General features: G+C 48.5%; 1 protein-coding gene across 2 annotated transcripts in view; it reads left to right on the top strand.

Moving 5' to 3' along the window:
- IPO9 (importin 9) overlaps positions 1 to 26,667 on the top strand; it is a 46,268-nt gene extending 19,601 nt beyond the window's left edge. For both annotated transcript variants that reach the window (XM_082862977.1, XM_082862976.1), the window contains 20 exons: positions 1,472 to 1,560; positions 2,282 to 2,368; positions 2,876 to 2,995; positions 3,107 to 3,207; positions 3,391 to 3,449; positions 4,044 to 4,195; positions 4,876 to 4,974; positions 5,850 to 5,956; positions 6,323 to 6,462; positions 8,712 to 8,871; positions 18,897 to 19,123; positions 21,039 to 21,187; positions 21,643 to 21,771; positions 22,376 to 22,651; positions 22,761 to 22,927; positions 23,462 to 23,595; positions 24,527 to 24,649; positions 24,971 to 25,075; positions 25,234 to 25,310; positions 25,650 to 26,667. In XM_082862977.1, coding sequence (XP_082719103.1) covers positions 1,472 to 1,560; positions 2,282 to 2,368; positions 2,876 to 2,995; positions 3,107 to 3,207; positions 3,391 to 3,449; positions 4,044 to 4,195; positions 4,876 to 4,974; positions 5,850 to 5,956; positions 6,323 to 6,462; positions 8,712 to 8,871; positions 18,897 to 19,123; positions 21,039 to 21,187; positions 21,643 to 21,771; positions 22,376 to 22,651; positions 22,761 to 22,927; positions 23,462 to 23,595; positions 24,527 to 24,649; positions 24,971 to 25,075; positions 25,234 to 25,310; positions 25,650 to 25,760 — 2,612 coding nt within the window. In that variant the 3' untranslated portion in view covers positions 25,761 to 26,667. The remainder of the gene's footprint in view (positions 1 to 1,471; positions 1,561 to 2,281; positions 2,369 to 2,875; positions 2,996 to 3,106; positions 3,208 to 3,390; positions 3,450 to 4,043; positions 4,196 to 4,875; positions 4,975 to 5,849; positions 5,957 to 6,322; positions 6,463 to 8,711; positions 8,872 to 18,896; positions 19,124 to 21,038; positions 21,188 to 21,642; positions 21,772 to 22,375; positions 22,652 to 22,760; positions 22,928 to 23,461; positions 23,596 to 24,526; positions 24,650 to 24,970; positions 25,076 to 25,233; positions 25,311 to 25,649) is intronic.
- Positions 26,668 to 27,255: the final 588 nt, after the last annotated feature.

The following is a 27,255-nucleotide window of genomic DNA, read 5'->3' as shown; positions in this document are numbered from 1 at the left end:
TGCGGAGCACAGGCTCCGGACGCGCAGGCTCAGCGGCCATGGCTCACGGGCCCAGCCGCTCCGCGGCATGTGGGATCTTCCCAGACCGGGGCACGAACCCACGTCCCCTGCATCGGCAGGCGGACTCTCAACCACGGCGCCACCAGGGAAGCCCTCGGATTCTTTACTTACAAGCTCATGGTGCCAAAATATCAATTAACAGACCTGTTTTCTACTAAGGAAAGGAAGCCTATACCCTTCCAGTCTTGCAACACAAAGTTCAGCTTCTTTTTTAAAAACCTGGAGAAAAGAATAGTTGTACGTTTGTATATACAGTTGGCTTGCTCAAGAGCCCTTGTTGTGCTTGACTAAAGAAATCACTGTTCAGTGAGATGACCTTTCTGTCAGCCACACACCTTCACGTGAGGCTGGGCCGCGCTCCGGCAGCTGCAGCTCAGGTGTGCGTGCGGGGAGCAGGGCACTGGTGTGGGGGCAGGAGCCCGGCAGGAGAGCGGGTCTGACTCTCGTCAGGGCGGTTGAAGGTGCTGTCCCAGTCTCTCGAATGTAATAAGGCTTATTCCCATTACACTTAGCTGTTTATCAACGACAGCTAAGGCTGATGGTGTGAAGGAAATGCAGACACAGCCGCCAGGGCTTGAAATGAGTGATCCATGAGCCTCAGCTTTCTCTTCGCTCTCAAAGAGCTTTGGAGACTGATGGCGCTGGCATCCCATGCTTTTTCTGACCTGATGAGTGACTTCAGAAAACTTACTTTGGACTTCAGCTTGTAAAGTGTTGATAAATTGAGGCTATCAAGAGTGATCATGAGAGTAATGAATGTGGTTGGTTAAGCAGCAGAGGCCACTGGGACTCGAGGGCTTGTATTCCACGCTCAGCGACACAATCCAGAGCCCTGCTTGCTGTCTTGGTGCCTTGGGAGGTTTTGGAAGTGAAGGGAAGGCTGGGACCCACATTTGCCTCGCCTTCCTCAAGTCTCATTCCGCGGCCGGGGTGCTCTTCGCCACCGTCACGGGGTGTAAACCCCCTTCTCTTCCTCTGAGGAGTGGCCTGACCTCTAGGTCAGTAGACATCGTCCCCATCTGCAGGGTGGAGCTCAAGCCAGGTAAGTCTGCACAGACTTGACTGTGTGCATCAGAACAGCTCCTTGGGCAGGGTATTGAAAGTGGAACAAAGGTGAGACGCCTCCAAGTGCACCTGGATGGTGACAGTGGGCACAAACTAGATTAATTCCGAATTTTCCTAAGGCAACCTCACAAGGATTCTTACACAGTTCCGTGACAGGTTTTCTTTCTTAATCTCGTGTATTCTCCTTTATCTCTGCGTTCTCTTTCCCTTCTAACCAATAACTGGCACTACTTCCGTACGCCAGGGTAAGTCTCCCAACCAGCATCTTTCCCTGTGTGCCGCCTAGAAGCAGTTCAACAGTTTTCACGCGGAATGTCTTTGTAAAGCGGGGCTTTCTTCTCTGTAGAATTCACTCGAGAAGTCACGGACACCCAGATGCCGCTGGTTGCTCCTGTCATTCTCCCAGAGATGTACAAGATCTTCACCATGGCCGAGGTACGAGTCTCAGCTGTGCCATCCAGCAGGCAGAGCTGCTCGGGCTCTGGCCAGCCGCCCCCGCTCAGGGGGCGCCCGCTGTGTTGGCTGCCGGTCCCCAGACCTGAAGACAAGAACTGACAGAGACTGAGCTGGGATGATACGTAGGCCTTCGCTTGTAACTGCGAGGACAAGCCTGTGATGAGAGCGTGCAGTAGCTGCAGTCTCCCCTCACATCTCACCGCTGCTGCCTTGGTGCTGCCTTGCCTCTCACGGGGCAGCCCACCCAAGCTTGCTCGCCTCAGCCGAGTACTTGGAAACGATTCTACCCCTGCACTGCTCCCGATAAGCCCTTCCTTTACTCTGTATGCGTTTGGTTAACCTCCCTACTCCTCTCCGGCCCCAGCCAAGGGCTGTGTTTTGACGGAAATACGTTAACCGTGTTGGGATTTCAGGCCGTATCCAGCTTCATATTTTTGTCAGATTAACCCACAGAGGCCTGTATGTAAGGCTGATTCTAATAAGTTCTGACATCGTGCTGCCTTCCATTCTCTGGATTACAGAAGAGTCTGTCTCCTGGACACGAGTGATTGACATTTCCTGTCTCTGTACCCCCAGTCCCATGTCAGGATTAGTAGTCACAGTTTAGTCACACACACACACACGCGCGCGCGCGCATGCACGCACGCACGCACGAACGCACACCCACCAGTCTCATGGCTACACTGTAACTTGTTTCCAGGTGTATGGTATTCGAACCCGTTCCCGAGCCGTGGAGATTTTTACCACTTGTGCCCATATGATCTGTAACATGGAGGAGCTGGAGAAGGTGAGTGAGCCTTTAGGTTGGTAACAGACGGCCTGCCTAGAGGTCTTCAGCACAGCAGTGCCAGGACGGACACTCGCCGTGTTGTGGATGCAGTGAATGTTCTGGTTAAGTTCCTCATCTGCGTGTAGCTTAGTTTCCTTTCGTCTGAGCCTTATTTTTTCTAACACCTCCTCCTGCATCTTTTTCACGCTAGTCATCACCCAGAACTTCACTGCTCTTTTATCTCTCTCCCATGTGGAACCAGCCTAGCTGAAAAATACCAGTCCCTGGGATTGAGAAGCTGGCCTTATGTAATAGCTTTGAAGAAGCTCCTGGTGAGGAGCTGCCAGTGTTGGATAAGGACACAGCAGACCTTGGGGACACCTCCAGTGACCTTGTGGCCACGCCCTTCTGATTGAGGCCCGAGCCTGAAGGGGTCTGGAGACAGCGCGGGTCTCGGTGTTTGGTGCATGCACTGAGCCACTGATTCGGGCTGCGTCCAGTACTGACTTTGGTTTCTGCCGCCAGGGCGCGGCCAAAGTCCTGATCTTCCCTGTGGTGCAGCAGTTCACAGAGGCCTTCGTCCAGGCCCTCCAGATACCAGACGGCCCCACGTCTGACAGCGGGTTTAAGATGGAAGTCCTGAAGGTAAACATTTACTGCGATGGAGGTGCTGGGGGTTTGAAGGGTGCTCTGAAAGCAGTGATTTTTCCCCCATAGCACTTGTAACTCTTGGGGTTTTTCTCTTTAACTTCCCAGGCAGTGACAGCCCTGGTGAAAAACTTCCCAAAGCACATGGTGTCCTCCATGCAGCAGATTCTGCCTATTGTTTGGAACACCCTAACTGAGAGCGCAGCTTTATATCCTTTCCAGAAGGCTGACGGGCCTGCCAGCCCCTGGTTGGGAATCTAGCCTTGGGTCCTAACGTCCATGTGGTTCCGCTTGCTTAAGGAGTCTGCTCCTAGTGCTGGGGTGTACAGCACTCCCTTGTAGAGTGTGTCCAAAGCAGACTGCTGATTCTGTTTCTTTACTCTTCATTGTACTTATGTGAGGACAGAAGTAAACTACACAGAGGAAGTGGAAGATCCTGTGGATTCTGATGGTACGTGGCGTGTCTCATCTCAACAGGTGCACCACTTAGTGGGAAAGGGAGCCAGGAAAAGACAGAACAGAGGCAGGAACTTAGAGGCTTCATGCTCTTAAGAGAGTGTTCTCACCGAGTTTCCTCTAAGTGTATTAGATGTGGGGAAATGAGAAGTTGAAAATCATTGATCTGTTCCTCATGGGCATTTGCGTAAGTCTCGTGAAATTGTAGAATTTCTGAGTGGAAGATATGTTCAGTGTTTCTGATTCTTTTTTTGGGGGTGGGGGGTGGTGCCTCGCTGCACGGCTTTTGGGATCTTAGTTCCCCGACCAGGGATTGAACCCACACCCTCAGCAGTGAAAGCGCTGAGTCCTAACCACTGGACCACCAGGGAATTCCCTGATTCTTTCACTTGAAAAGCCAAAGAGTACTTAATAGCCTCAAGTTCCTTTCTTTGACTCCTCAGCCCCTTCTTCCATTCCCTGGAGAATGATAATTAGCAAGTGCTTTAACTATTCATTAACTTACGGAGATGATGTAGTTCCTTTCCAGCGTCTGTGCTTTCCTTTTGCTTTCTTGTCATTAAAAGCTTCTCTCGTGTGTTTCCTGTAGGTGAAGTCCTGGGCTTTGAAAATCTCGTCTTTAGCATTTTTGAATTTGTCCATGCTCTCCTAGAAAATAGCAAATTCAAAAGCACCGTCAAGAAGGCCTTGCCTGAGTTGATTTACTATCTCATCCTATACATGCAGATCACCGAGGAGCAGGTAACAACGTATGGGAGACAGTGACCGGCTCGCATTCAGAGAGTGCAGCCTGCATGTGGGGTCTAAGTCAGGCGACCAAGTGATTTTGAAGAATAGACACCTGAAGAGTAACTTCATGGGAGGGTCTAGAGAGCTCTGATGTCATCATGTTGCCGAATCCCTAGGTGTTGGGGTTTTATCAACTCCTGCACTAGGTAATTGGGCTTTCAGAGTACTAATACTTCTACATCTATAGGACCGCCAACCAAAGGCCCAGATAGCCAGAAAAGCCTACCTTTCTCTATAAATAGTGAGATGTAATAGAGTTCAGATCATTAGCCTGGTTGGTGAACCATTAGACCAGAAAAGAGCATTAAAAAATGTGATAATGCCTGTCTCGTGTGAACAACACAAGGGTGGACATGATTTTCCATTAAATGCCCATCAGACCTACTAGACTCAGCAGATTGACGTATCTGGGGGTAACAGCCACCTACAGTAGGAGGGGCCAGCAGTCAGCCACCTTCTGCAGCGGCCTTTGCTGCTCAGCTTGTTAAAGGGCTCGCTTCTCTGCATCAAAGAGAATAGCATTCTGTTCAAGCTGAGAACAAGAGGCTGAGCCATTCCAGTGTGTGGATGGAAAGGGGAGCACACGGAGCAGACGGGAGCCTCAGGGAAGCCTGACGTCCTCGTCCTTTCAGATCAAAGTGTGGACAGCCAACCCCCAGCAGTTTGTGGAAGATGAAGATGATGACACCTTCTCCTACACTGTCAGGATCGCAGCTCAGGACTTGTTGCTGGTAAGAGGGCCACCTTGACACTTCAGCCAGATGATCCTGAGCCGTTCCTCTTCTTTCCAGATCTCTAACCCAAGCTGAGCAGTGTTGTTGGGTGACTTTGTCGTAGACTTTTGGGGGATAAGAAGAGCATCTCGAGTGACGTCTGAGAGTCCGGAGTTCCAAAGTCACTGCTCCCGGTTCTGATTTACGTGTGGATGTTAGGTGTAAGAATTGTGCAGAGGATAGTGTTCTAATGAGTAAGGATGCTTGAATCAGGAACTTCTCAGTTTCATTCACTCTTCAGCAAGAAGCTGTAGCACAAACTAGACGTTGGCAAATTAAAAAAACTTGCCGAGAGCTTGGACACCCAGGTGGCTGCTCATGTTTCTTTGGCTCTGACTGGAGCCCAGGACTGTCTCTAGGCTGAGGGTCTGTGAAGAAGCTGCCACCTGCCGCCTGTCAGGTGCGAGGCCTGTTCTCGTTGTTTCATTGTTGGTGAGCACTCCTTGTTATCCTGCGGTGTTTCTAAGGCACCTAGGAAAGACCACGCCAAGTTTCAGCTAGTAGATTAGCCTTGTATTTCCACAGTCAGGCTCCCAGAGAATAAATATCTGGTCCCCTGCCATCCAAAGCTGAGTCTCTCATTGACCACTTAGGCTCTGCTGAATGTAGCCAGAGGGAGCTGTCCATTTTGTGAGCTTCACAGCGCTTGGGCACTGTGGAAATATGGGTACTGCTTTACCGTAGAGACCTTAACACAATTAGGGGCTGTATTTTGAGTGTACCTAATTGGGCTCAGCCGTGTGTATGGGAAGGAGTTGGAACCATTCAGTGTGCAATGAAGCTTGCAGTTTAATTTGCACAGAAACATTTGTTAGCGCCTCTCCTCCCACCAGGCTGTGGCCACTGATTTCCAGAATGAGAGCGCAGCAGCCCTGGCCGCCGCAGCAACTCGGCATTTACAGGAAGCTGAGCACACCAAGAATGGCGGCACCGGACATTGGTGAGAGTGGGCGGCGGGTGTCCCGCTGAGGGACGTGCTCTGGGCATCAGGTCGGAGGCAGGCGTGTCCTTGCTTTGCGTTATCTGTTTTAAAGCAGTTCTTCCCATCCTTAAAACAGTTGGCTAAGATGCTTTTACCCCATTTTAAGAAGGTTTGAAAGGAAGGACTTTTGCTTTGTTTTTAATTAGAGAAACCTGTTATTATTAAATTACACCGTTTTCAGTTATAGGTTTAGATCGGAAGAGCAGCTCAGTGCACTTTGGGGTCAGGCTGTGCTGAAACGCCCTTTCCTGAATTGGCTTCCCTCAAGCGTCTGTCGCTTTGACCGTGGGTGTGTGTGACCAGGCTGTGGTGTCCCTTTGGCAGGTGGAAGATCCATGAGGCGTGCATGTTGGCCCTCGGCTCGGTGAAGTCCATCGTCACCGACAGCGTGAAGAGTGGCAGGATCCCCTTCGACATGCATGGCTTCCTGACCAACGTCGTCCTCGCGGACCTCAACCTCTCGGGTAGGTTTCAGCACCGTGCTCAGGCCCACCATCAGCTCAGTTCTGTTGTTCACTTGGGCAGGTAAACCTCGGGGTGACCATTCTTCTTCCACCCTAAAGCTTGAGCTCGTCTGAACCTCTGAACTGCCCAGAGACCTTGACTCAAGGTTCACCCACTGAGAGACTAGGATTGCCTCGTTCATAGTTCTTCATGCTGTTCTCTCACACTGTTCTCCCAGTCAGCGCTCAAGTCCCGGGTGTTTTCTGGCGTCTGAATAGGGTGCAGATTTGGCTGCTCTGCCTTGAGAACTCTGCTGCAAGCTTTGTCATTGCCAAGTCCCCACGCTCTCAGGCAGCCTGTGTGTGGTTCATCCTTCCTGTGTGCTCTTGTCAGTTTTCTCAAGCTCTTCTGTCTACATGATTAAAGTGTCCGTTCCCATGTCCACGTTCGCTACTAGCCTTAAAAAGTAGCCTCGACTGCGTGAGCCTGACTTCTCAGCAGCGCAGGGCAGCGGTTGAGAGGTGGCGTTGTCTCTGTGTGACGATCTCCGTGCCTTGTTCTCACCCTCAGAGCCCCCAGTGCTGTCTCTGCTTCCTCCTTGAGTACTTAAGTCGTGGGACCCCTGCGTCGTCGAGGCCGTGTCAGTCCACTCACTGCTTCCTCTCCGTAGGATGCCCTCTGGGTAGCTTAAGCCATTGGAAAATGTTCTCCACCTCTCCTTAGGCCAGCTGTTATGGGGCATCTCAGGCCCGAGTCACAGAATTAAGATGGTTGAGCATCCAGAGCTCCGGACCCACTGAGCACGTTCCTATTGGTTCTGCATTGACCACGTGCTGCGTTATGTTGTGGTTGACAAATATGTTTTCTTTCTCCTGCTAGAATGTAAGATATTTGAGTACAAGCCACGTCTAATATATCCTTTTGCCCCACAGTGCCTGGCACCTAATGGACATAGTGTAATCACGTGTTGAATGATAGTGTTGGAATTTCTCAAACTCACCAGCACATTTTTTGTAGAACTTGCCCTAGCAAAGCTTTTCTGTACAAGCCATTCGCAAACTTTTTGGTCTCAGGACCTCTTTACACTTTAAAAAATTATCAGTGATCCCAAGGAGATTTTTTTGTGAGTCACATGTAGCAGTATTTAACATATTAGAAATTAAAACTGAGAAGCCTTCAAAATATAAGAAATGCAAGCATACGTTCCATTAGCTGTCAGAGCCATGGTGTCACACATCAGTAACCTCTGGAAAATTCCACCGTGTACTCGAGAAGGAATGAGAATGAAAAAAGACAAATAATGTCTTGGTATTGCTATGAAAACAGTTTTAACTTTGGGGACTTGCAGGTGTTCTTGGATGGTGCTCTCCATTACATGAATTAGTATGTAATTATTTGGCACCGTTTGCTAGGTTCTGTTGAATAGGTTCCATCAACTAAATGTTTATTGTACAGGTAACTAAGTTAAGCCCTATGACAGCTGAATAAGTATAGTCTCTGTCCTCAAGCATCTTATAATAGGCAAGGGGTAGTAATCCTTACACCAGTGCCTAGAATATCAAAACATATATTTGTGTCATGTTAGAAAGCTAAAGACATGGGCTTAAAGTGGCAGAGATAGTTAGGATTACTTCAGCCCAAGAGATCGGTTAGATAATGCAAGGAGAGGTGAGTGTGTTGGCTTATAAACAAAGCACAGAAATGGCAAAGGAAGATGTTAACTTCCTAGGGAGGGGTGTGTGCCTGAGTTTGGAAGGCACAAAGGGAAATGAGTGGTAATGCTAGAGTCACTGATCTGAGGGGACCTTGAATGCCGTGCGAATTTAGATGGGCTTTATTTGGTAGACTATGGAATTTGCTGACATTTTAAATAAAAGCATGACAGAGCTATAATTTACAGTATTCCAATAGTGGTCCAAGAGTAGGAAAAAACTGGCAGTGGAGAAGACATACATCTAGAGGACTGACTAGCAGTGCGGTAAGGGGTGGTGAGAACTGTGGTGGGAACAAGGGTGGGGGGCTTTGTAGTCTAGGAATATTCAAAATGTACTTTGCAAATAGTGAAAAGTGAAACTAGGGAAATGATTCTGTGCCATAGGTCATACATTTGCTTTTATCTTTCAAGATCATGCTTTTTCTCTCCATTACGTTATGTATGTTAGGTGGTATCCAGTTACTGCAACAAACTGAGGAATAGTGGTGGGGAGGAGGGTGGGCAGTAGCAGAAACTTGTATTGTTCAGCCTCTAACTGCTCTCTCTTCCTCCCAGTGTCTCCTTTCCTCTTGGGCCGGGCCCTTTGGGCTGCCAGTCGGTTCACTGTTGCTATGTCCCCTGAATTGATCCAGCAGTTTCTTCAGGCAACAGTTAGTGGTCTTCATGAGACACAACCCCCATCAGTTCGAATTTCTGCAGTGAGAGCCATCTGGGGGTGAGTACGCCACCTTAGGACAACGGAAACTGTTTTAAGAGAAAGTCGCTCAGGGTAGAAGTCCCAAACAGCAGTTGTCCAGTGGATTATGTTGCTTGGAAATTTCTGAAGATCTCCTGCAGAATGGATGTTGGAAGGACAGGGAAAGAAACCATACCAGAAACATGGCTTCTGTGAGTCCCGGATACATCCTGTTCCCTTTTACTCCTCGTTCCTTTTCAATTCACTCCAGCTCTGGAATCATCTAGACCAACTCCCTGTCTTACAGAGAAGCAGAACCTGAGGCGCCGAGAGATAACTAACTTGCCTAGGGTCGCACAGCAGCGGGCCATAGAAGCAGGCTTAGCGTCATTTGGTTGATTGATTGCCTCTGTATTGGAAACCAAATTTGGGATAATGTAGCCTGGAAACACTGCTTATTTTTTCCCAATTTTACCTCTCTTTCTCACAGCTAGTGTACTAGTGGTTTTATTAGTCCTTTATTTATATTCCTTCTCAGACCACAGGGAGTATTGATGTTTTCAGGAGTATTTTCAAGTCCAAACTTACAGAGTCTCAGTTGAATCCTAAGAATTGCTTGAAACCCTAAAAACGCAGAGTTCACCTTCCACCTGCCTGCGCTACCTCCTTACCTTTTGAAGCAGAGATTGAGGTGCTGGCATTACTATATGTCTTTAGAAAGCGTTGCTGGGGGAGGGGGGAGCGGGGGGGCGTGCCGGCAAGATGTCTGAATAAGATGTCCCTCGCTCTTATCCCTCCCACAACAACAATTTGGCATCTGTCCAAGCGAGGAGATTGTCAAACTCAGTGCCATCTCAGGGCAAGGAGAGCTGTTTTGAGAAGACAAGCACACATCCCAGCCACTGACTTGCCGACCATAGTCCCGGGTACAGCCCCATTTGGCTTTGGTTCTGTCATCGGCACTGTACACCAAGGGACCCAGGGGGAATCTCACCCACCTGTATGTCAGATAATAGAAACACAGACCTTGGTCCCAGCTGTGGGTCTTGACGTGGTCCAGGACCTCCTGGAGAACACTGACTGAGACAGTTACCCACAGATGAGAGAGCCTTTGTCGAAGTCCAAGCCCAGTGGAGAAGTTCTAGCACACCACTGGAGCAAAAGAAATCCAAGATGGGACACCTGGGAGAGGTCAGTCAGTAAAGCCTGGAGGAGGTGACTGCTACTTCAGATGTGCAGGCAGCAGTGCAAGACATAAAGGAACATGAAAAACCAAGGAAGCACGATATCACAAAAGAAACACAATAATGTTCCAGTAACCAACCCCAAAGGCGTGGAGATCTGTGATTTATCTGATGAAGAATTTCAAAACAGCCATTTTAAGGAGCTCAGTGAGCTACAAGAAAACACAGAAAGACAATTCCATGAAATCAGAAAAACAACTCACAGACAAAACGAGAAGTTCAACAAAGAGAGACATCATAAAAAAGAACCAAACAAATTCTGGAGCTGAAGGATACAGAGCATGAAATGGAAAATGCAGTAGAGAGCGTCAGTAGCGGAATGGATCAGGCAGAAGGAAGAGCCTGTGAAATAGAAGGCGGAACCTTCAAAATTATCCAGTCAGAGGAGGATAGAGAATGAAGAATGAAAAAGAAGGAACAAAATGTGAACTATGGGATATCTTTAGGAGAAGCAGTCTGCAAATTATTAGAGTCCCAGGAGAAGAGAGGGAGAAGGGGCAAAAAGCTTTTTAAAGAAATAATGTCTGAGAACTTTCCAAATCTGAGGAGAGATTTGTACCTCCTACTTATAAAGCTAATATATCACCCCAAAATTGCAATCCAGGGTCATCTTCTCCAAGACAAAATGTAGTAAAAACTATCTAAAATCAAAGACAGAGGGAATTTTCAAAGCAGCAAGAGGAAAAAACTCTTCTCTCATACAAGGGAACTCCCATAAGGCTAGCAACAGATTTCTCAGCAGAAACTTTGCAGGCCAGGAGACAGTGGGATGATATATTCTAGGTGCTGAAACAAAAAACTGCCAACCAAGAGTGCTTTAGCTAGGAAAGTTGTCCTTCAGAACTGAAGACAAGATGAAGACTTTCCCAGACAACAAAGCTGAAGGGCTTCTTCACCACTAGACCTGCCTTACAAGAAATGCCAAGAGGAGTTCTTCAAGCTGAAATGAAAGGATGCTAATTAATAATGTGACAATATATAACACACTGGTACAGGTAAGTATATAATCGATTCGGAATACTCTGATACTGTAATATGGTGGTGTGTTAACCACCTAACTCTAGTATAAAGGTTAAAGGATGAAAGTGTTAAAAATAACTAGCTAAATACTTTATGATTATCATTACGAATACACAGTATAAAAGGAGTTAGATCGTGACATCAGAAACATTAAAGGAAGGGAATAAAGGGGTAGAATTTTTGTATGCAGTCAAAGTTAAGTTGTCAGTGTGAAATAGACTGTCATATCTATAAAATGTCTTATGGTAGCCACAAAGCAAAAATCTATGATAGACGCACAAAAGAGAAAGAGAAAGGAGTCAAAGCATTCCACCACGGAAGATCACCATTCACGAAGGAAGACATCCAGAGAGAAAGGTCGGGGGAACAGGGGACTACAGAAGAGCCAGAGAACAGTTAATAAAATGGGCTTACTTATCAAAACTTACTTTAAATGGATTAAATTCTCCAATTAAAGTCAAAGTAGCTGAGTGGATTGAAAAAGAAGACCCAACTACATGCTGCCTAAAAGAGACTATAGGTTTTAGTACACACATAGGCTCAAAGTAAAGGGAGGGAAAAAGATATTCCGTGTAAGTAGAGACCAAGAGAGAGTGAGGGTATCTATACTTTTATCAAAGTAGACTTTAATTCAAAAGCTGTAACAAGAAACAAAGGTCATTATATGATAAGGGGGTTAATTCATCAGGAAGATACAACAATTATAAATATATGTGCCCCTGCCATCAGAGCACGTAAATATATTAAGCAAATATCAATATCTGAGAGGAGAAATAGACAACAGTACAATAATAGCAGGAGATTTATACCTCACCCTCAACAATGAATATGCTCATCCAAACAGAAAATCAATAGGGAAACGTTGGACTTAAACTATACTTTCAACCAAATGGACCCAACAGCATACAGAACATTCCATCCAGCAGCAGCAGAACATACATCCTTCCCAAGCATGCATGGAGCATTCTCCAGGATAAGTCATGAAGCAGGTTTTAATGAATTTAAGATTAAAATAATACCAAGTATCTTTTCTGATCACGTTGAGATGAAACTGGAAATCAATTACAGTAGGAAAACTGGAAAAATCACAAATATATGGAAATTAAACAACACACTTCTAAACAACCCATGGATCAAAGAACTCAAAAGAGAGATCTAAGAATATTCTGAGGGACTTCCCTGGGGGCGCAGCGGTTAAGAATCTGCCTGCCAATGCAGGGGACAGGGGTTCGAGCCCTGGTCCGGGAAGATCCCACAAGCTGCAGAGCACCTAAGCCTGTGAGCCACAACTACTGAACCTGTGCTCTAGAGCCCGCGTGCCACAACTACTGAAGCCTGTGCGCCTAGAGCCCGTGCTCCACAACAAGAGAAGCCACCGCAATGAGGAGCCCACACACTGCAATGAAGAGTAGCCCCCACTCACCGCAACTAGAGAAAGGCCACACACAGCAATGAAGACCCAACACAGCCAAAAATAAATAAATAAATAATAAATTAATTTTAAAAAATAATAAAGATATTCTAAGACACACGCAAATGGAAAATACAAATACCAAAACTTATGGGATGCAGCAAAAGGAGTTTTAAGAAGGAAGTTTATAGATAAAAACACCTACATTAAGAAAAAAGAAAGATCTCAAACAACCTAACTTTATACCTCAGGAATTAGAGAACAAACTAAGCCCAAAGGTTGCAGTAGGAAGATGAGAGCAGCAATAAATAAAATAAAGAGCAGAAAAAATTAGAAAAATTCAGTGAGACTAAGAGCTGGTCTTTTGAAAAGATAAACAAAATTGACAGACTTTAGCTAGACTGAAAAGAAGAGAGGGAAGACTCAAGTACAGAATCAGAAATGAAAGGGGAAACTTTACAACTGATAACACAGAAAGACAAAGGTTCATAAGAGACGACTGTGAACAGGTGTATGCCAACAAATTGGATAACCTAAAAGAAATGCATAAATTCCTAGAAACATACAGCCTAACAAAACTGAATCATAAAGAAATTGAAAATCTGAACAGACCAATAACTAACAAGGAGAGTGAGTCAGTAATCAAAAACCTCCCATAAGACAAAAGCCCAGGACCAGATGGTTTCACTGGTAAGTTCTACAGACATTTAAAGAAGAATTAATACCATTCCTTCTCAAACTCTTTCCAAAAAATTGAAGAGGAGGGAACATTTCCAAACTCATTTTACTAGGCCAGCATTTCCTGATAACAAAGCCATGCAAGGACACTACAGGAAAAGAAAACTACAGGCCAGTATGCCTGATGAATATAGACGCAGAGATTCTCAACACAGTACTAGCAAACTGAATTCAACAACGCAGTAAAAGGATCACAAACCATGATCAAGTGGGATCTATCCCTGGGGTGCAAGGGTGGTTCAACATACCATAAATCGACAAATGTCATACACCAATTAATAGAATGAAAAATTAAAAATCCCATGAATATCTTAATAGATGCAGAAAAAGCATTTGACAAAATTCAGTACTCATTCATGACAAAAACTTTCAAAAAAGTGTATAGAAGGAACGCATCCCAACACAATAAAGGCCATATATGACAACCCCCCCCCCCCCCCCCCCAGCTAACATCATATTCAACAGTGAAAGGCTGAAAGCTTTTTCTCTTAAGTTGAAGAACAAGGTAAGGGTACCCACTCTCACCACTCCTATTCAACACAGTACTGGAAGTCCCAGCCAGAGCAATTAGAAGAGAAAAGAAATAATGAACTATCACAAAGAGAAATTTAAAAAACAATCTCCTGTACAATTGCATCAAAAACAATAAAATGCCTAAGCATAAGTTTAACCAAGATGGTGAAAGATCTATACACAGAAAACTGTAAGACATTGATGAAAGATTGAAGAAGACACAAATAGAAAGATGTTTCATATTCATGGATTGGAATAATGAATCTTTTTCAAATGTCCAAACTACCCAAAGCGATGTACAGATTCAGTGCAACCCCATCAAAATTCCAGTGGCATTTTTCATAGAAGAACAAACAATTCTAACATTTGTGTGGAATCACAAGAGACCCTGAATAGCCAAAACAATCTTGAGAAAGAAAAACAAAGCTGGAGGCATCACACTTCCTGATTTAAAACTATATTACAAAGCTACAGTAATCAAAAAACAGTGTGGTATTGGCATAAAAACAGACACAGAGATCGGTGGAGCAGAACAGAGAGCCCAGCTATAAACCCACACTTATATGGTCAATTATTTTATGACAGAGGAGCCAAGAACATACACTGGGCGAAGGACAGTCTCTTCAATAAATGATGTTCGGAAAACTGGACCCTTATCTTACACCATATACTTAGGTCAACTCAAAATCAATTAAAGACTTGAACCTAAGACCTGAAACCATAAGACTCCTGGAGGAAAACATAAAAGTTAAACTCCTTGACATTTGTCTTGGCAATGATTTTTTTGTATTTGGCAACAAAAGCAAAAGTAAACAAGTGGGACTACGTCAAACTAAAAAAGCACAGCAAAGGAAACCATCAGCCAAATGAAAAGGCAACCTACTGAATGGGAGAAAATATTTGCAAACCATTTATCTGATAAGCAGTTAATATGCAAAAGATATGAAAAACTCATACAACTCAATAGCAGAGAATCTGATTTTTAAAAATGGCAGAGGACTTGAATAGATAGACGCTTTTTCTAAAGAAGACATACAGATAGCCAACAGGTACATGAAAGAGCGCTCAACATCACTAGTTATCAGGAAAATGTGCATCAAAACCGCAATGAGGGCTTCCCTGGTGGCGCAGTGGTTGAGAGTCCGCCTGCCGATGCAGGGGACACAGGTTCGTGCCCCGGTCCGGGAGGATCCCACACACCGCGGAGCGGCTGGGCCCGTGAGCCATGGCCGCTGAGCCTGCGCGTCCAGAGCCTGTGCTCCGCAACGGGAGAGGCCACAACAGTGAGAGGCCCGCGTACTGCAAAAAAAACAACACAATGAGCCACCACCTCAAACTTGTTAGAATGGCTATCATCAAAAAGACAAGAAATAACAAGGTTGGTGAGGGTGTGGAGAAAAGGGAGCCCTTGTGCACTGCTGGTGGGAATGTAAATCGGTGCAGCCACTGTGGAAAACAGTATGGAGGGTCCTAAAAAAATTTAAAAATAGAACTACCATTTGATCCAGCAGTCCCATTTCTGGGTATATATCCAAAGGAAATGGAAACAGGATCTCGAAGAGGTGTCTGCACTCCTGTGTTTATTGTAGTATTATTCACAGTGGCCGAGACATGGAAACAACCTGAGTGTGCATCGGTGGTTGAGTGGATGGAGGAGATGTGTGAGTATTCGGTGGACCATAATATAACTCAGCTGCGAGAAGGAGGGAACGCCTGCCGTTTGCAGCAGCGTGGATGGACCTTGAGGGCACGGTGCTGAGTGAAATAAGCCTCACAGAGGAAGACAGATACTGCATGGTATCACTTATATGTGGAATCTTTTAAAAAGCCCAGCTCATTGTAAAGGAGAGCAGGAAGGTGGTTGCTGAGGGTGGGGAACATGGAGAGATTGATGAAAGGGTACACGCTGTCGTCGGTCCGATGACCAAGGGCTGAGGAGCTAACGTGACATATGGTGACTGCATCGTGTAACAGGACGTAGAAATTAGTGTTCTCACCCAGGAGAAGGTAAATCTGAGATGACGGACCGTGTCAATGACCTGGACGTAGGAAATCTTTCACGCTGTGCATGTACGTCCAGTCACCGCAGTGGACATAGCTAACCATTTTATAGGTCACGCCGCAGTAAAGCTGAGAAGAATTTAAATTTAAAGAAATTTCAAGTTTGTTTAAATTTTATATTACTCTTATAATCGGAAAAAATATGTGAAGAGAACTCTCTTTTTTTTAGTAGTTTTCAATTCTCTGACTACATGGGCATTGGTTTTCTGAAAAGGTGTAACAGCTGTCTCTGGAAAAGTGACAAAAGCCATGAACGTGCACAGCAAAGAAATGGACACTCATACCTGATTATAAAATTTTACATCATGTGTGGAAGAGTGGACCCCAGGTTAAGAGCTTCCTGTGAAGGGCTGCTAGCTGTGCTTGCTTTCACAGCCAGGATTCTCCGTTTGGCCCTTTCCCTCTTGTTTTCCAGCCAGTTTCAGTCTGGCTCATACTCTCATCATGTCATTGAAGTGCTCATTCTCATGTCACCAGCAGCCCTTTCCTGGTCATCGTACCACCTTGGCTTTTCTTTCTTTTACCCCAGTTTTAATATATTCATTCGTATCGTAGTGTATGTATTATTGCAAACTGCCTTCAACCATTTCTGAAACAAGATATTGATTGACAGATACTTCCACTTGCGTCTCATTTCTCTAGTCATATTTATGCCAGCCTTTCTCCGGAGCTCCAAATTAATGTATGTGCTTACTGGCTGTGCCAGGATGGGTATCTTACAAGCACCTGAAAACTAACACATCCACTACTGAGCTTACTGTTTACCACCTCCAGGCCTACCCTACCTGTAGTCCCTGTTATAGTAAAAGCACAGATCTTGTACCTTTAGATCTTATACCTAAAGATAGAGGTCTGTACTCCCAGAGATGCCAGCTCTCTGCCAGGGCTGGTGCCTTCGCCTCACCTCCCTTCCTCCCTCTCCACTGTGGCTGCCCTGGCTCGTGTGCTCAGCTTCTTGTGCCTGAAAATTAAAACTCATGGCTCTGGTTGTGCTCTTCGAACTCTGGGATACAGGTACCCAGAAGAAAGAGTATACTGGACGGTCCGTGAGGCCACAGGATAAATATAGAGCATTTTCCTGGGATGTCGGTTTTCCCTGAAGACTGTGGGGTAGGGCAAGGAAGAGATTAGGTGTTAGGAGTAATTTGTAAAAAAAAAAAAAAAAAGAAAAGAAAAAACTTTGATATACAGTGGCTTCCAGGATAAAGTCTAACCTCCTTAGCATGGCATAGAAGATCCCATATGATCTGGCCAGATGATGCACTCTGTGGTCTCCCAGACTCTGTAAGCGCTTAGAATGAGAAGCAGCGGGAAGAGGTAGGGCACAACTCAGTCCCAGTGGAGATGGATGCAGAACCTAGTCTGACGAGCCAAGAGCTGCCCACGGCCAGATGCTGAGCCAGCTCTTAAGGAGGAGTTAGATTAGAGCACGGTGGCATTGAACATAGAGATGTTATAGATGAGGAGCTCCCTGACAATCCAGCGGTTAGGACTTGGCGCTTTCACTGCCAAGGGCCTGGGTTCGATCCCTGGTTGGGGAGCTAAGATCCCGCAAGCCGCGAGGTGTGGCTTAAAAAATAAGGATGTTATGGACCAAAAAACAAAGAATCTGAACAAATGTGAGATCTAAGCCCGCAGGTTTACTAGTCACTGTGGACCTTTGAACCCAGCAGCTGATACAAATAATATGATTGTAAGACACTTAAAAATTAAGTTAAGAAAAACCATTTATTGAGAACCTGGGGTCTGGGGGCCTTGTTTCTGCAGTAGGTTCTTTTAACATAGAGAAACAATGTTTTTTTGGTTTTTTGGGGTTTTTTTTGGTGGTACGCGGGCCTCTCACTGCCGGGGCCCCTCCCGTTGCGGAGCACAGGCTCTGGACGCGCAGGCCCAGCGGCCATGGCCCACGGGCCCAGCCGCTCTGCAGCATGCGGGATCTTCCCGGACTGGGGCACAAACCCGTGTCCCCTGCATCAGCAGGCGGACTCTCAACCACTGCGCCACCAGGGAAGCCCTTTATTGACTTTTATTACCATTCTGGAAATAACAAAAGTAAAGACTTAGATGATACATTTTTAATAATTGTATCCCATTGGACATGGTAAGCAGCACCCAGTAAATATTTATTGATTGAATAAGAGGCGAATAAGGTAGAACTATGTATAGAAAACAAACTTTTTCTAAGAAATAAAACTTCCTTTTTTTAAATCTTTAAATTTTAATTTTATATTGGAGTTTAGTTGATGAACAATGTTGTGTTGGTTTCAGGTGTACAGCAAAGGGATTCAGTTATACATATACATGTATCTGTTCTTTTTCAAATTCTTTTCCCATCTTGGTTATTAAAAGAGTATTGAGTAGAGTTCCCTGTGCTATACAGTAGGTCGTTGTTGGTTATCTATTTTAAATATAGCCACGTGTACATGTCAATCCCAAACTCCCAGTCTATCCCTCCCACCCACCCCCGTAACCATAAGTTCGTACTCTTAAGTCAGCGAGTCTGTTTCTGTTTTGAAAACAAACTTTTAAACCCTGCAAATAGTGCACCAGATTTTTGAGTATGTGTAAAATGTTTATATACATTGATCTCATCTTAGGATGCAAACAAAAAACTCCAAAAAGTATAAAATCTTTGTAACATGGAAGTTAAAAAATAGTCTCCTACTAAATAACAGTTGTATTGGAAAAGATTTAAAAACACTGTTTGGAAAATTATATATATATCTTAGGAATGTGACTAAAACAATGGTCTGAGGAATCATAAGTCATTTGACTTAATATCTTAATAATTTGGATGTAACCATGACTGGGATTTGCTTCAAAACGAAATAGAGGGATGAAAGAAATTTTAAAGGAAATAACAAAGACCAAAGCAGAAATAAATTAGAAGACGTAGAAATGATGGTGGTGCTAGTTCTAAAAAAAAAAGCCACAGAAAGATATAAAAACTTAATGAGCTCTAGAAGTAGCTTCATAAAGCTTCACATGAAAATGCTGTAACACATAATGCTGATTGGAAAAACCAGGAATTGAGGGACCCGCTGGTGAGTAGTTCTTGCTTATTTCTTGCTCTCCAGTTATTGTGACCAGCTGAAAGTCTCAGAGAGCACCCACGTGCTTCAGCCCTTCCTCCCCAGCATCCTGGATGGCTTAATTCACCTGGCGGCTCAGTTCAGCTCAGAGGTCCTCAACCTGGTGATGGAGACCCTGTGCATCGTTTGTACGGTAGACCCAGAGTTCACAGCGAGCATGGAGAGCAAAATCTGCCCCTTCACCATCGCCATCTTCCTGAAGTACAGTAACGGTATGCGCAAGGCGGGTGGGGGGCGAGTGGGCGGGGATCGCGTGAGCGCTTCCCTGGGTCTAATGGTCTTAGCATTAGAAGCAAAGAATGTGACTTTGAATTAGCGAGAGTAGGTCGCGCTATAGATCAAGCAGCACTAAACAGCAGAGATCGTATGCCTGTAACTCTTGCTGTCTTGTAAGAACCGGGAAGAAAGATAACGAAGAAAGCTAACCGGCAAGACGTATAATCTGGGACTTTGACAGTAAAGTAAGGGAACTGAGCAACTAAATCGAAAGCTTCCTGAAAGAAGAGGCCTAGAACTAAAACCAGAAAAGGGAAAGTGAAGAAGGAGGCCCATGGAGAGGTTCATGAATAAGGCGTTCATCGCGCGTTGTTCATAGTAGCAAAACTTTGGCAACGGTAAGAGGTTAAGTAATTACATCTATAAAATGGAATGCTGTGCAGCCGTTAATAATCAAACCTCAAAGGAATTGTTAAAGCCATGAGGAAGCGCTCACCTTGTAGTAAGTGAATAGATTGTTTTCCAAAATGCGTAGAATGTAACTACAAGTTTTGGTTTTGCTTTAGAAAAGGATGTATGTGTGGATATGTATATAGAAAAATTACCAGAAGAAAATGCATCAAAATGTTAAGGGTAGTTATCTCCAGGTGGTGGAATTACAGGTGTATTTTTTCCTTTAATACTTCTCTGCATTTTAAGTTTTTCTGCAGTCAGTGTGTATTAGAAATATTGAGGACATTTGTATCTGAAGAGCGAGTATTGAAGCTTGGAAGGGGGTTGGTTATGTAATGTGATGTCATACCAAACATTTTATTCAATTTGTTTTTTCACTTAAAAATGTGTCCTAAGGAGGGTTCCACACTGCACTCTTAGGTGGTCCTTGTTCTCTCCGCCCGTCACATAGTATTTATTCCATAAATGTCATCATTTATTTACCCATTCTGTTCATGGACCTCTGGCTTGTGTACAGTTTTTGTCTATTACCGACAACACTGCGGTGAACTTCTAACGTGTGTCTTAGTGCCCTGCACACTGCATACGTTGTCTCATGCTAGGTAGAGGAGGGCTCTATATTTTTCTTACACAAAGCAGGTCGAGCTGAAGTTGCATTTCTTCACGAGCCTCTGCTTTTGGAAGGCTTTACCTTTTGCCCTCCGATGGCTTTGGGAGTTCTTGTGCGCGGTGACCACCCCCAGGAGATGTGCGTGGTCCTCGTCGACACGTGGGAACCTGGGAAGAGTCAGTGCTTGGGCAGTTTCTGAGACTGATGTCTTCTTAACAAAGTATCAGTGGGGGCGTCTTTTCCCCTTAAGCATTTGTTTTCATAATCAGTCCAAGTTTCACAAGAATACAGACATTAAAGATTTGTCCCAGAAAAAGAGGCAGGTTTTGTTTTAGGAATAGCTGTTGCTGACTCGTCCCTGACTTCGTGAGATCACACACATGCTGTCTCCCAGACAGCTAGCAGCTCTCCCTGCTTTTCAGGTTACTCCGGTGGCCCCAGCAGGTCCCGGGTCAGTGATGTGTAATCAAAGCAGAAGTTGTAAACATAAGGGCACCAAGCAGGGAATACCGCGGTGAGGTGGGGATGGTGGTGTGCTGAATTGGGCGATTGGGATTGACATGTATACACTGATGTGATGTGATGTGATGTGATGTGATGACTAATAAGAACCTGCAGTATAAAAAAACAAACACAAAAAACAACTAATACTAAACTTTCTTTGGGTTATTTGTATGGAAGTATGTTAGTATAAATGTTTCAGACATTACATGAAATTTCTAAAAAAAAAAAAAAACAACAAAGCAGAAGTTGTTCACTTCGGCTAGGGCCAAACAACAGGCAGCATTAAGGCAGAAGCACACACAGACCACCAGGCGGGGGGACTCATGTTGCCTTCTCCACTTCAGATCCTGTGGTCGCCTCGCTGGCTCAGGACATCTTCAAGGAGCTGTCCCAGATTGAAGCCTGCCAGGGCCCCATGCAGATGAGGCTGATTCCCACCCTGGTCAGCATCATGCAGGCACCAGCAGACAAGATCCCTGCGGGGCTCTGTGCGGTACGGCAGTCGTTACGGGGCCGGGGTGGGGATGAGAGAGCGCGAGCGAGCCCTGCACGAGCCCCCCGAGACCCCACCCCGCTGACGCCGACCAGCAGCGTGATATGTTCACGGGGTGATGTTCCTGGGCTGCTTCACCCACGAGGACAGTGGGTGGTTCTCGAGGCTTTCAGAAGGGAGCTCTTGTTCCCAAGGTGCCCTCGGTGATTGGACAGTCCCGTGATGACACTGTCCCTGGCTGTCCAGTCAACCTCCGCCCCCGCCCACCCCCATGGCTTCTCACGTGATGAGCTGCCGCCAGGAGACTGAGAGTACCCTCTGCTGTCTTCCTCTTCCAGAAACGCGCCTTTCATTATGAGTGTCTCTGGGTTGGTGGGTGGGCTCCGCACAGTAAGGATCTTGTTGTTGGCCCCCCTCTGCCCACCCCAGAGGCAAGCCTGACTTCTCTCCTGCAGACGGCCATTGACATCCTGACCACGGTCGTGCGGAACACGAAGCCCCCCCTCTCCCAGCTGCTTATCTGCCAGGCTTTCCCTGCTGTGGCCCAGTGCACCCTCCACACGGATGACAACGCCACCATGCAGGTATCTCCGCGCAGGTATCACCTCGCAGGTGTCTGAGCCGCGGTGCATGTGCAGCAGGCTGAGCAGTTGGACACCATTTCCTGCCTTTGAGATAGAAACCCCTCAAATCCGTATTTACCCAGAGGACCCAGGAAGGGTTCCGACTGCTAAAACCAAGACGTTCTGTGCGTCTCAGAGGTGTGAGTGCCAGCCATCCTGCTCTCTGTGTCTGGGTGTTGCTGCGGCGGAAGAGCTTATAGACGTACAGACTAATGAAGTCAGCAAAGGGACCGGCCTTTGGAGGTCTGTAGGCAGCCTGGTTGGTGTGAGGCTGCTTTATGCTCACAGAGACCTGCAGTGCCCCCAGTTACTGCTGTGTCTTAGCTCTGTTTTCTCAGGACCAGAGGTAGAGCTTCACGGTTGAAACTCCGTTTGCGTGTCCATTCTCCCTTTGATGAGAAGCGCGCGCTTCTGAGCTAACCGATGCGGCACAGCAGAGACAGGGTGGTGCGCGCCTGTGTCTGCAACGGCGCGGCCCCAACTCCGGCGGGATGAGCCCCCCAGACCCTGCAGACGGAGGGCTTGTGTGCCCGCGGCTGACCTAGTCCCCTCCCTTGTCTCCCAGAATGGTGGTGAGTGCCTGCGGGCCTACGTGTCGGTGACACTGGAGCAGGTAGCCCAGTGGCATGACGAGCAGGGCCACAATGGGCTGTGGTACGTGATGCAGGTGGTGAGCCAGCTCCTGGACCCCCGCACCTCCGAGTTCACTGCCGCCTTCGTGGGCCGCCTCGTGTCCACCCTCATCTCCAAGGCGGGGCGGGAGCTGGGGGAGAACCTGGACCAGATTCTCCGTGCCATTCTCAGCAAGATGCAGCAGGCGGAGACGCTCAGCGTCATGCAGGTAGGACGGCCCCAGCCCCAGAGACGCTGGCGAGGGAACGGCCACGCTGCCCTCTGTTTCCTGCCTGGCTGCCTGAGTCCCTGAAGCAGGTGTCCTCCTGTCCCCCCAGTCCCTGATCATGGTGTTCGCCCACCTGGTGCACACCCAGCTGGAGCCCCTCCTGGAGTTCCTGTGCAGCCTCCCGGGGCCCACCGGCAAGCCTGCCCTGGAGTTCGTGATGGCCGAGTGGACCAGCCGCCAGCACCTCTTCTACGGGCAGTACGAGGGCAAAGTCAGGTGGGGCCGCGTCCTCCTCCTCTGGGCCTTCCGCCTCTTCCCCTGACTTGAGCTACCCAGCTGCCCGTTGCGTTCCTTTTCCCTCTGTTTCTTTCTGGCTAAACTGTATATTCAAGTAGCTGCCCTCTTGAAATTCCCAGAAGATAGTCGTCACAGGTAGAGCGTGTGTTTTTGATCTCTGCTGGCTAGATACCCTCCCCTGCCCGCACCTTCACCCAGCCAAGTGCTGCTGGCGGCTTCCTCTTCTTCACAAACCCAGCTTTCTGACTTTTTGTCCACGGCGTCTCATCACCCCACACTTCCTCTGGTGCGGACGTCGTCGTGCTGCTCGCCCGCTCCGGCTTTGTTCAAGGACAGCTCTCATCCGACCGTCCGTAGGAACACGAGATCCCCTTTGCAGCCAGACTCTCTTCTGTGCCCTAATTAGTTGTGAAAGCACTTGCACGCTCCAAGTGTCGGGACGTAACTGCCTGTCTCCTTGGGGTGCACTCCGAGGGGGCAGCTGATCGGCCCTCTCTGGCTCTTCCTCGCCAGCTCTGTGGCGCTGTGTAAGCTGCTTCAGCACGGCATCAACGCGGATGACAAGCGGCTGCAGGACATCCGCGTGAAGGGGGAGGAGATCCACAGCCTGGACGAGGGCACCCGCACGCGCTCCAAGGCGGCCAAGAGTGGGTGACGCTGCTCCCCTCACACACACGCACTGCCACCCCCACCCCACCCCGCCCCCGGGGCTCAGGACACCTGGGCTGGGAGGCGGTTAAGACATGGTTGTTAGCGAGAACCCCAGGTGAACAGTGGAGCAGAGCGTGGGTCCTGCTGCTGCTGCAAGTGGACAAGAGTCCCAGGTACAGGGACCCCCGGCATCCAGCTTCATTCTGGGCCTTGGATGCCCACTTCTCGTGTCTCTGTGTCTGATTGCCTTTGGCCTGTGACTCGTGATGTGTGGGCAGAGCGCAGAGCTGCCTTCTTTTTTTTTTTTTAATTTACCATCTTAAATTAAATTTATTTTTTCTGCATTGGGTCTTCGTTGCTGCACGCAGGCTTTCTCTGGTTGCGGGGTGCACGGGCTTCTCACTGCGGTGGCTTCTCTTGTTGCGGAGCGCAGGCTCAGTAGTTGTGGCTCGCGGGCTCTAGAGTGCAGGCTTAGCAGTCGTGCCTCATAGGCTTAGTCGCTCCGTGGCATGCGGGATCCTTCCGGACCGGGGCTCGCACCCGTGTCCCCTGCATCGGCAGGCAGACTCTCAACCGCTGCGCCACCAGGGAAGCCCTGGAGCTGCCTTCTTTAACTGCAGGTTTGCGCTCACCTGTGCTGTTTCTCAAACTGCAAGTCCCAGGGCCCGGAGTGCTCCACCCTGTGCAGGTCGCTGGTTTGCGGGCTTTTTTACTGGCAAAGCCTGTCTCCTTTGGTCCCCGAAATCTCTCATTTCTCCTGACTTCTAAACTCCTGTAGCGTGGCACAGAACGAAGCTATTTAATTTTCCGTCGTGCCTCAGGGCTGGGTGCGGGCTGGGCAGTGGAGAGCCGGGGGAGGTGTGGCGCACTGCCTCGCGGGGCAGCGGCCCAGGGACAGTGGGACGTGGAGCCTCCTCCTCCTTCCAGACCCTGAGCGCTGGACCAGCGTCCCCCTGCTGGTCAAGATCCTGAAGCTGATCATCAGCGAGCTGTCCAGCGTCACGGAGGCCAACGCCGCGCGCCAGGCCGCCCCCGCAGAGTGGAGCCAAGGTGCCCGCCCTCCCTGGAGGCTGGGTTGGCAGCCAGGCCCCGGGCTTGCAGATCGCTGGCTGCCTGGCAGAGTCCCCGACGGCCCAGGCTGATCTCCAGGGTCTGCCTGCAGCACCTCGGGGGTGGCCAGGAGGCCAGCGCTTCCGGCTCCGATTGTTCCGCAGAGCCTCTCGGCCTGTTCTCTCCCCCCAGTCGGACCTGGTGGGGGGATCTGGCCTGGTCCTCTACCACTGGGGCCCGCGGGGCTTCTGTGTCCCGGCCGGTCTGGGTGTGGGAGGGAGACGCGTGCGCGTGCGGCAGCTGCTTCTCGGCCCCGTGCAGATGACTCCAGCGACATGTGGGACGACCAGGAGGAGGACGACGACGACGAGGAGGACGGCCTGGCGGGCCAGCTCTTGTCCGATATTCTTGCCACGAGTAAATACGGTGAGCGTCGAGGCCAGCCCCGTGCACGCCGGCACCAAGAGCGGGGCGCCCAGGGAACGTCCCGTGGGCTTGTGCACCCCTTGACCTCAGCCGTGTGGGTGCTGCCTGCCCCCCGGGGCCTGTGCGCCCTGACCCTCCCTGGCTTGGTGTCTCTCCAGAGGAGGATTACTACGAGGATGATGAGGAAGACGACCCTGATGCCCTGAAGGACCCTCTCTATCAGGTCGATCTGCAGGTGAGGGTGTCCAGAGATGGTGTCTCGCCAGCAGCCGTGGCTCAGCGCCATTGCGGCTCGGCCTCCTCTCGCCCGGTGGGCAGGGCTGGGGTAGGGCGGGGACTCTGCACCCAGGGGCTTCCTGCCCCTGCCCCGTGCTGGAATCCAGCTTCCTGGGGCTGTGTCCTAGCGGTGGACTGCAAGGTGTGGTCTTGGGAAATCCCTGTGGAATTCAGTCTCTGGGTTGAACCTTCCCTAGAGCCAAGAACGGGCAAGCATCCCTGGGGCACTGGCACCAGTGTGAAGGCCAGTGGTTCCCGCCCTCAGGGACGCCTCCCTCCTCGTTCCTCCTTCCTCCAGGCGTACCTCACGGACTTCCTCTGCCAGTTTGCTCAGCAGCCCTGCTACGTGGTGTTCTCAGGCCACCTCAACGACCACGAGAGGCGGGTTCTGCAGACCATTGGCATCTGAAACGGTCCTCCTCCCGCCCCGACGCACACCGTTTTGCGGCCCTCACTGGCCTTGAGATGCACTTTCTTCTCAGCCGGGAGCGGCCTCTGCAGAGTGACACTGACAGTACAGACCAGGCTCACCAGTGCCATCACCTAGGAATGCTGGAACAAAGGACGTTTCCCAAAGTACCCTGAAGAAGCCCGTCTCTGGAACCTTTTTGTCCCCAGCTGTGCCCACCTTTGCTCCTAGAGTCCTCTGCTGGCCGGGCCAGAAACATAGCGCCCAGAAGGGTTTTACGTGTTCGTGGACTATTTGGCCTCGCCTGACGAGCACCGGAGGTCGCGACCGTTCATATTCTAAAGTGGACCTGTTTCCTTCCGCAGGCCGCCTGACGTGTTCAGATAGGAATACCCTCGGGAGACAGTGGTGTTTTCTGCCCCCACCGCAGACGTGCTGGGTCTCGTAGGAGCGAGGGGAGGCGGCGCCAGGGGCCCCGTTCCTCCTGCGACACTGAGGCTCCCCGTCGAAGGAGGTCGTGTTGGTTCTGCCTCGCTGCACGGCAGCCCCTCCCCGACGCTGCTCCTCTGTATACGTGCGCGCACGGGATAAGCCAGACACCTGGCAATTTGTTTTTCCTTTTTTAGAAAAAAAAAAAAAAAAATGGGGGAAAAACAGATTTTTTTAAAAAGTCCACCTGACCCAACCATATTTAACATGCCTCTCACACACATCCCCACACAGTCTGATATTCAGAGGCTCCCCCTCTCCCTCAGGAATTCTCTAAGATGGGTAAGTTGTAGCCCTCAAATTTGCAATGTGTATTTTTCTAGGAGAGTAAAGTAATCTTTACAAATGAATTTAGTCTGCATGGTATAAGGTGTCTCAGCACCTCTGCCTTCTATTCCTTTTAGAAGGAAAATTAAAATGAGGGGAAAGGCTTAGGTAGAGCCATGTAGTAGACACCCTTGTGTGTTTTAGCTGACCTAGAGGAAATGACTGATTCTCCCAGTTGGGAATTGTCTGTGGTGGGCTCAAAAGTGAATGAGGATAAGAAATCAGGAGGAGGAAGGTGGATTAGCCTGGCAGCCCCTTTTTCGGTACTGCCCACACCCAGCGCCCCATTTCTAATAGCTGCAGAGTATTCCTTTAGGGTGGTGGTCTCAGCGGGAAAATAGAATATAAACTGAATTTAACTCTCTCAAGGAAAGACCACCCCCCCATGGGCATTGATTCTGCGGGGCTGCCTTGGGAGCCTCGGGACTTGTTGCCGCTAGGTGTCCCTGCTGGTCACTGCCCCCCACCTGCAGTGGAAAGCCTGGGAGGCGGGTGGTGTGTGTGTGTTCCCAGGGCTGCCAGCCAGGCCCTGGGCTCATGCCGCCTCTGACCACTGCTCCTCCCCCCATGATTCTGGGGAGATGACGGCACGTCTGGCCACTGGTGCTCAGAGACTCGCCCCACGGTTGTAGGTCTGAAGACAGGGCTCGGCGCTGAAGGTCCACCAGGCCAGGATGTC

Source organism: Leucopleurus acutus (assembly GCF_964270905.1).
Source record: "Leucopleurus acutus genome assembly, chromosome: 2".
NCBI classification, from domain to species: Eukaryota; Metazoa; Chordata; class Mammalia; order Artiodactyla; family Delphinidae; genus Leucopleurus; species Leucopleurus acutus.
This window is presented reverse-complemented; position numbering and strand designations above follow the sequence as displayed.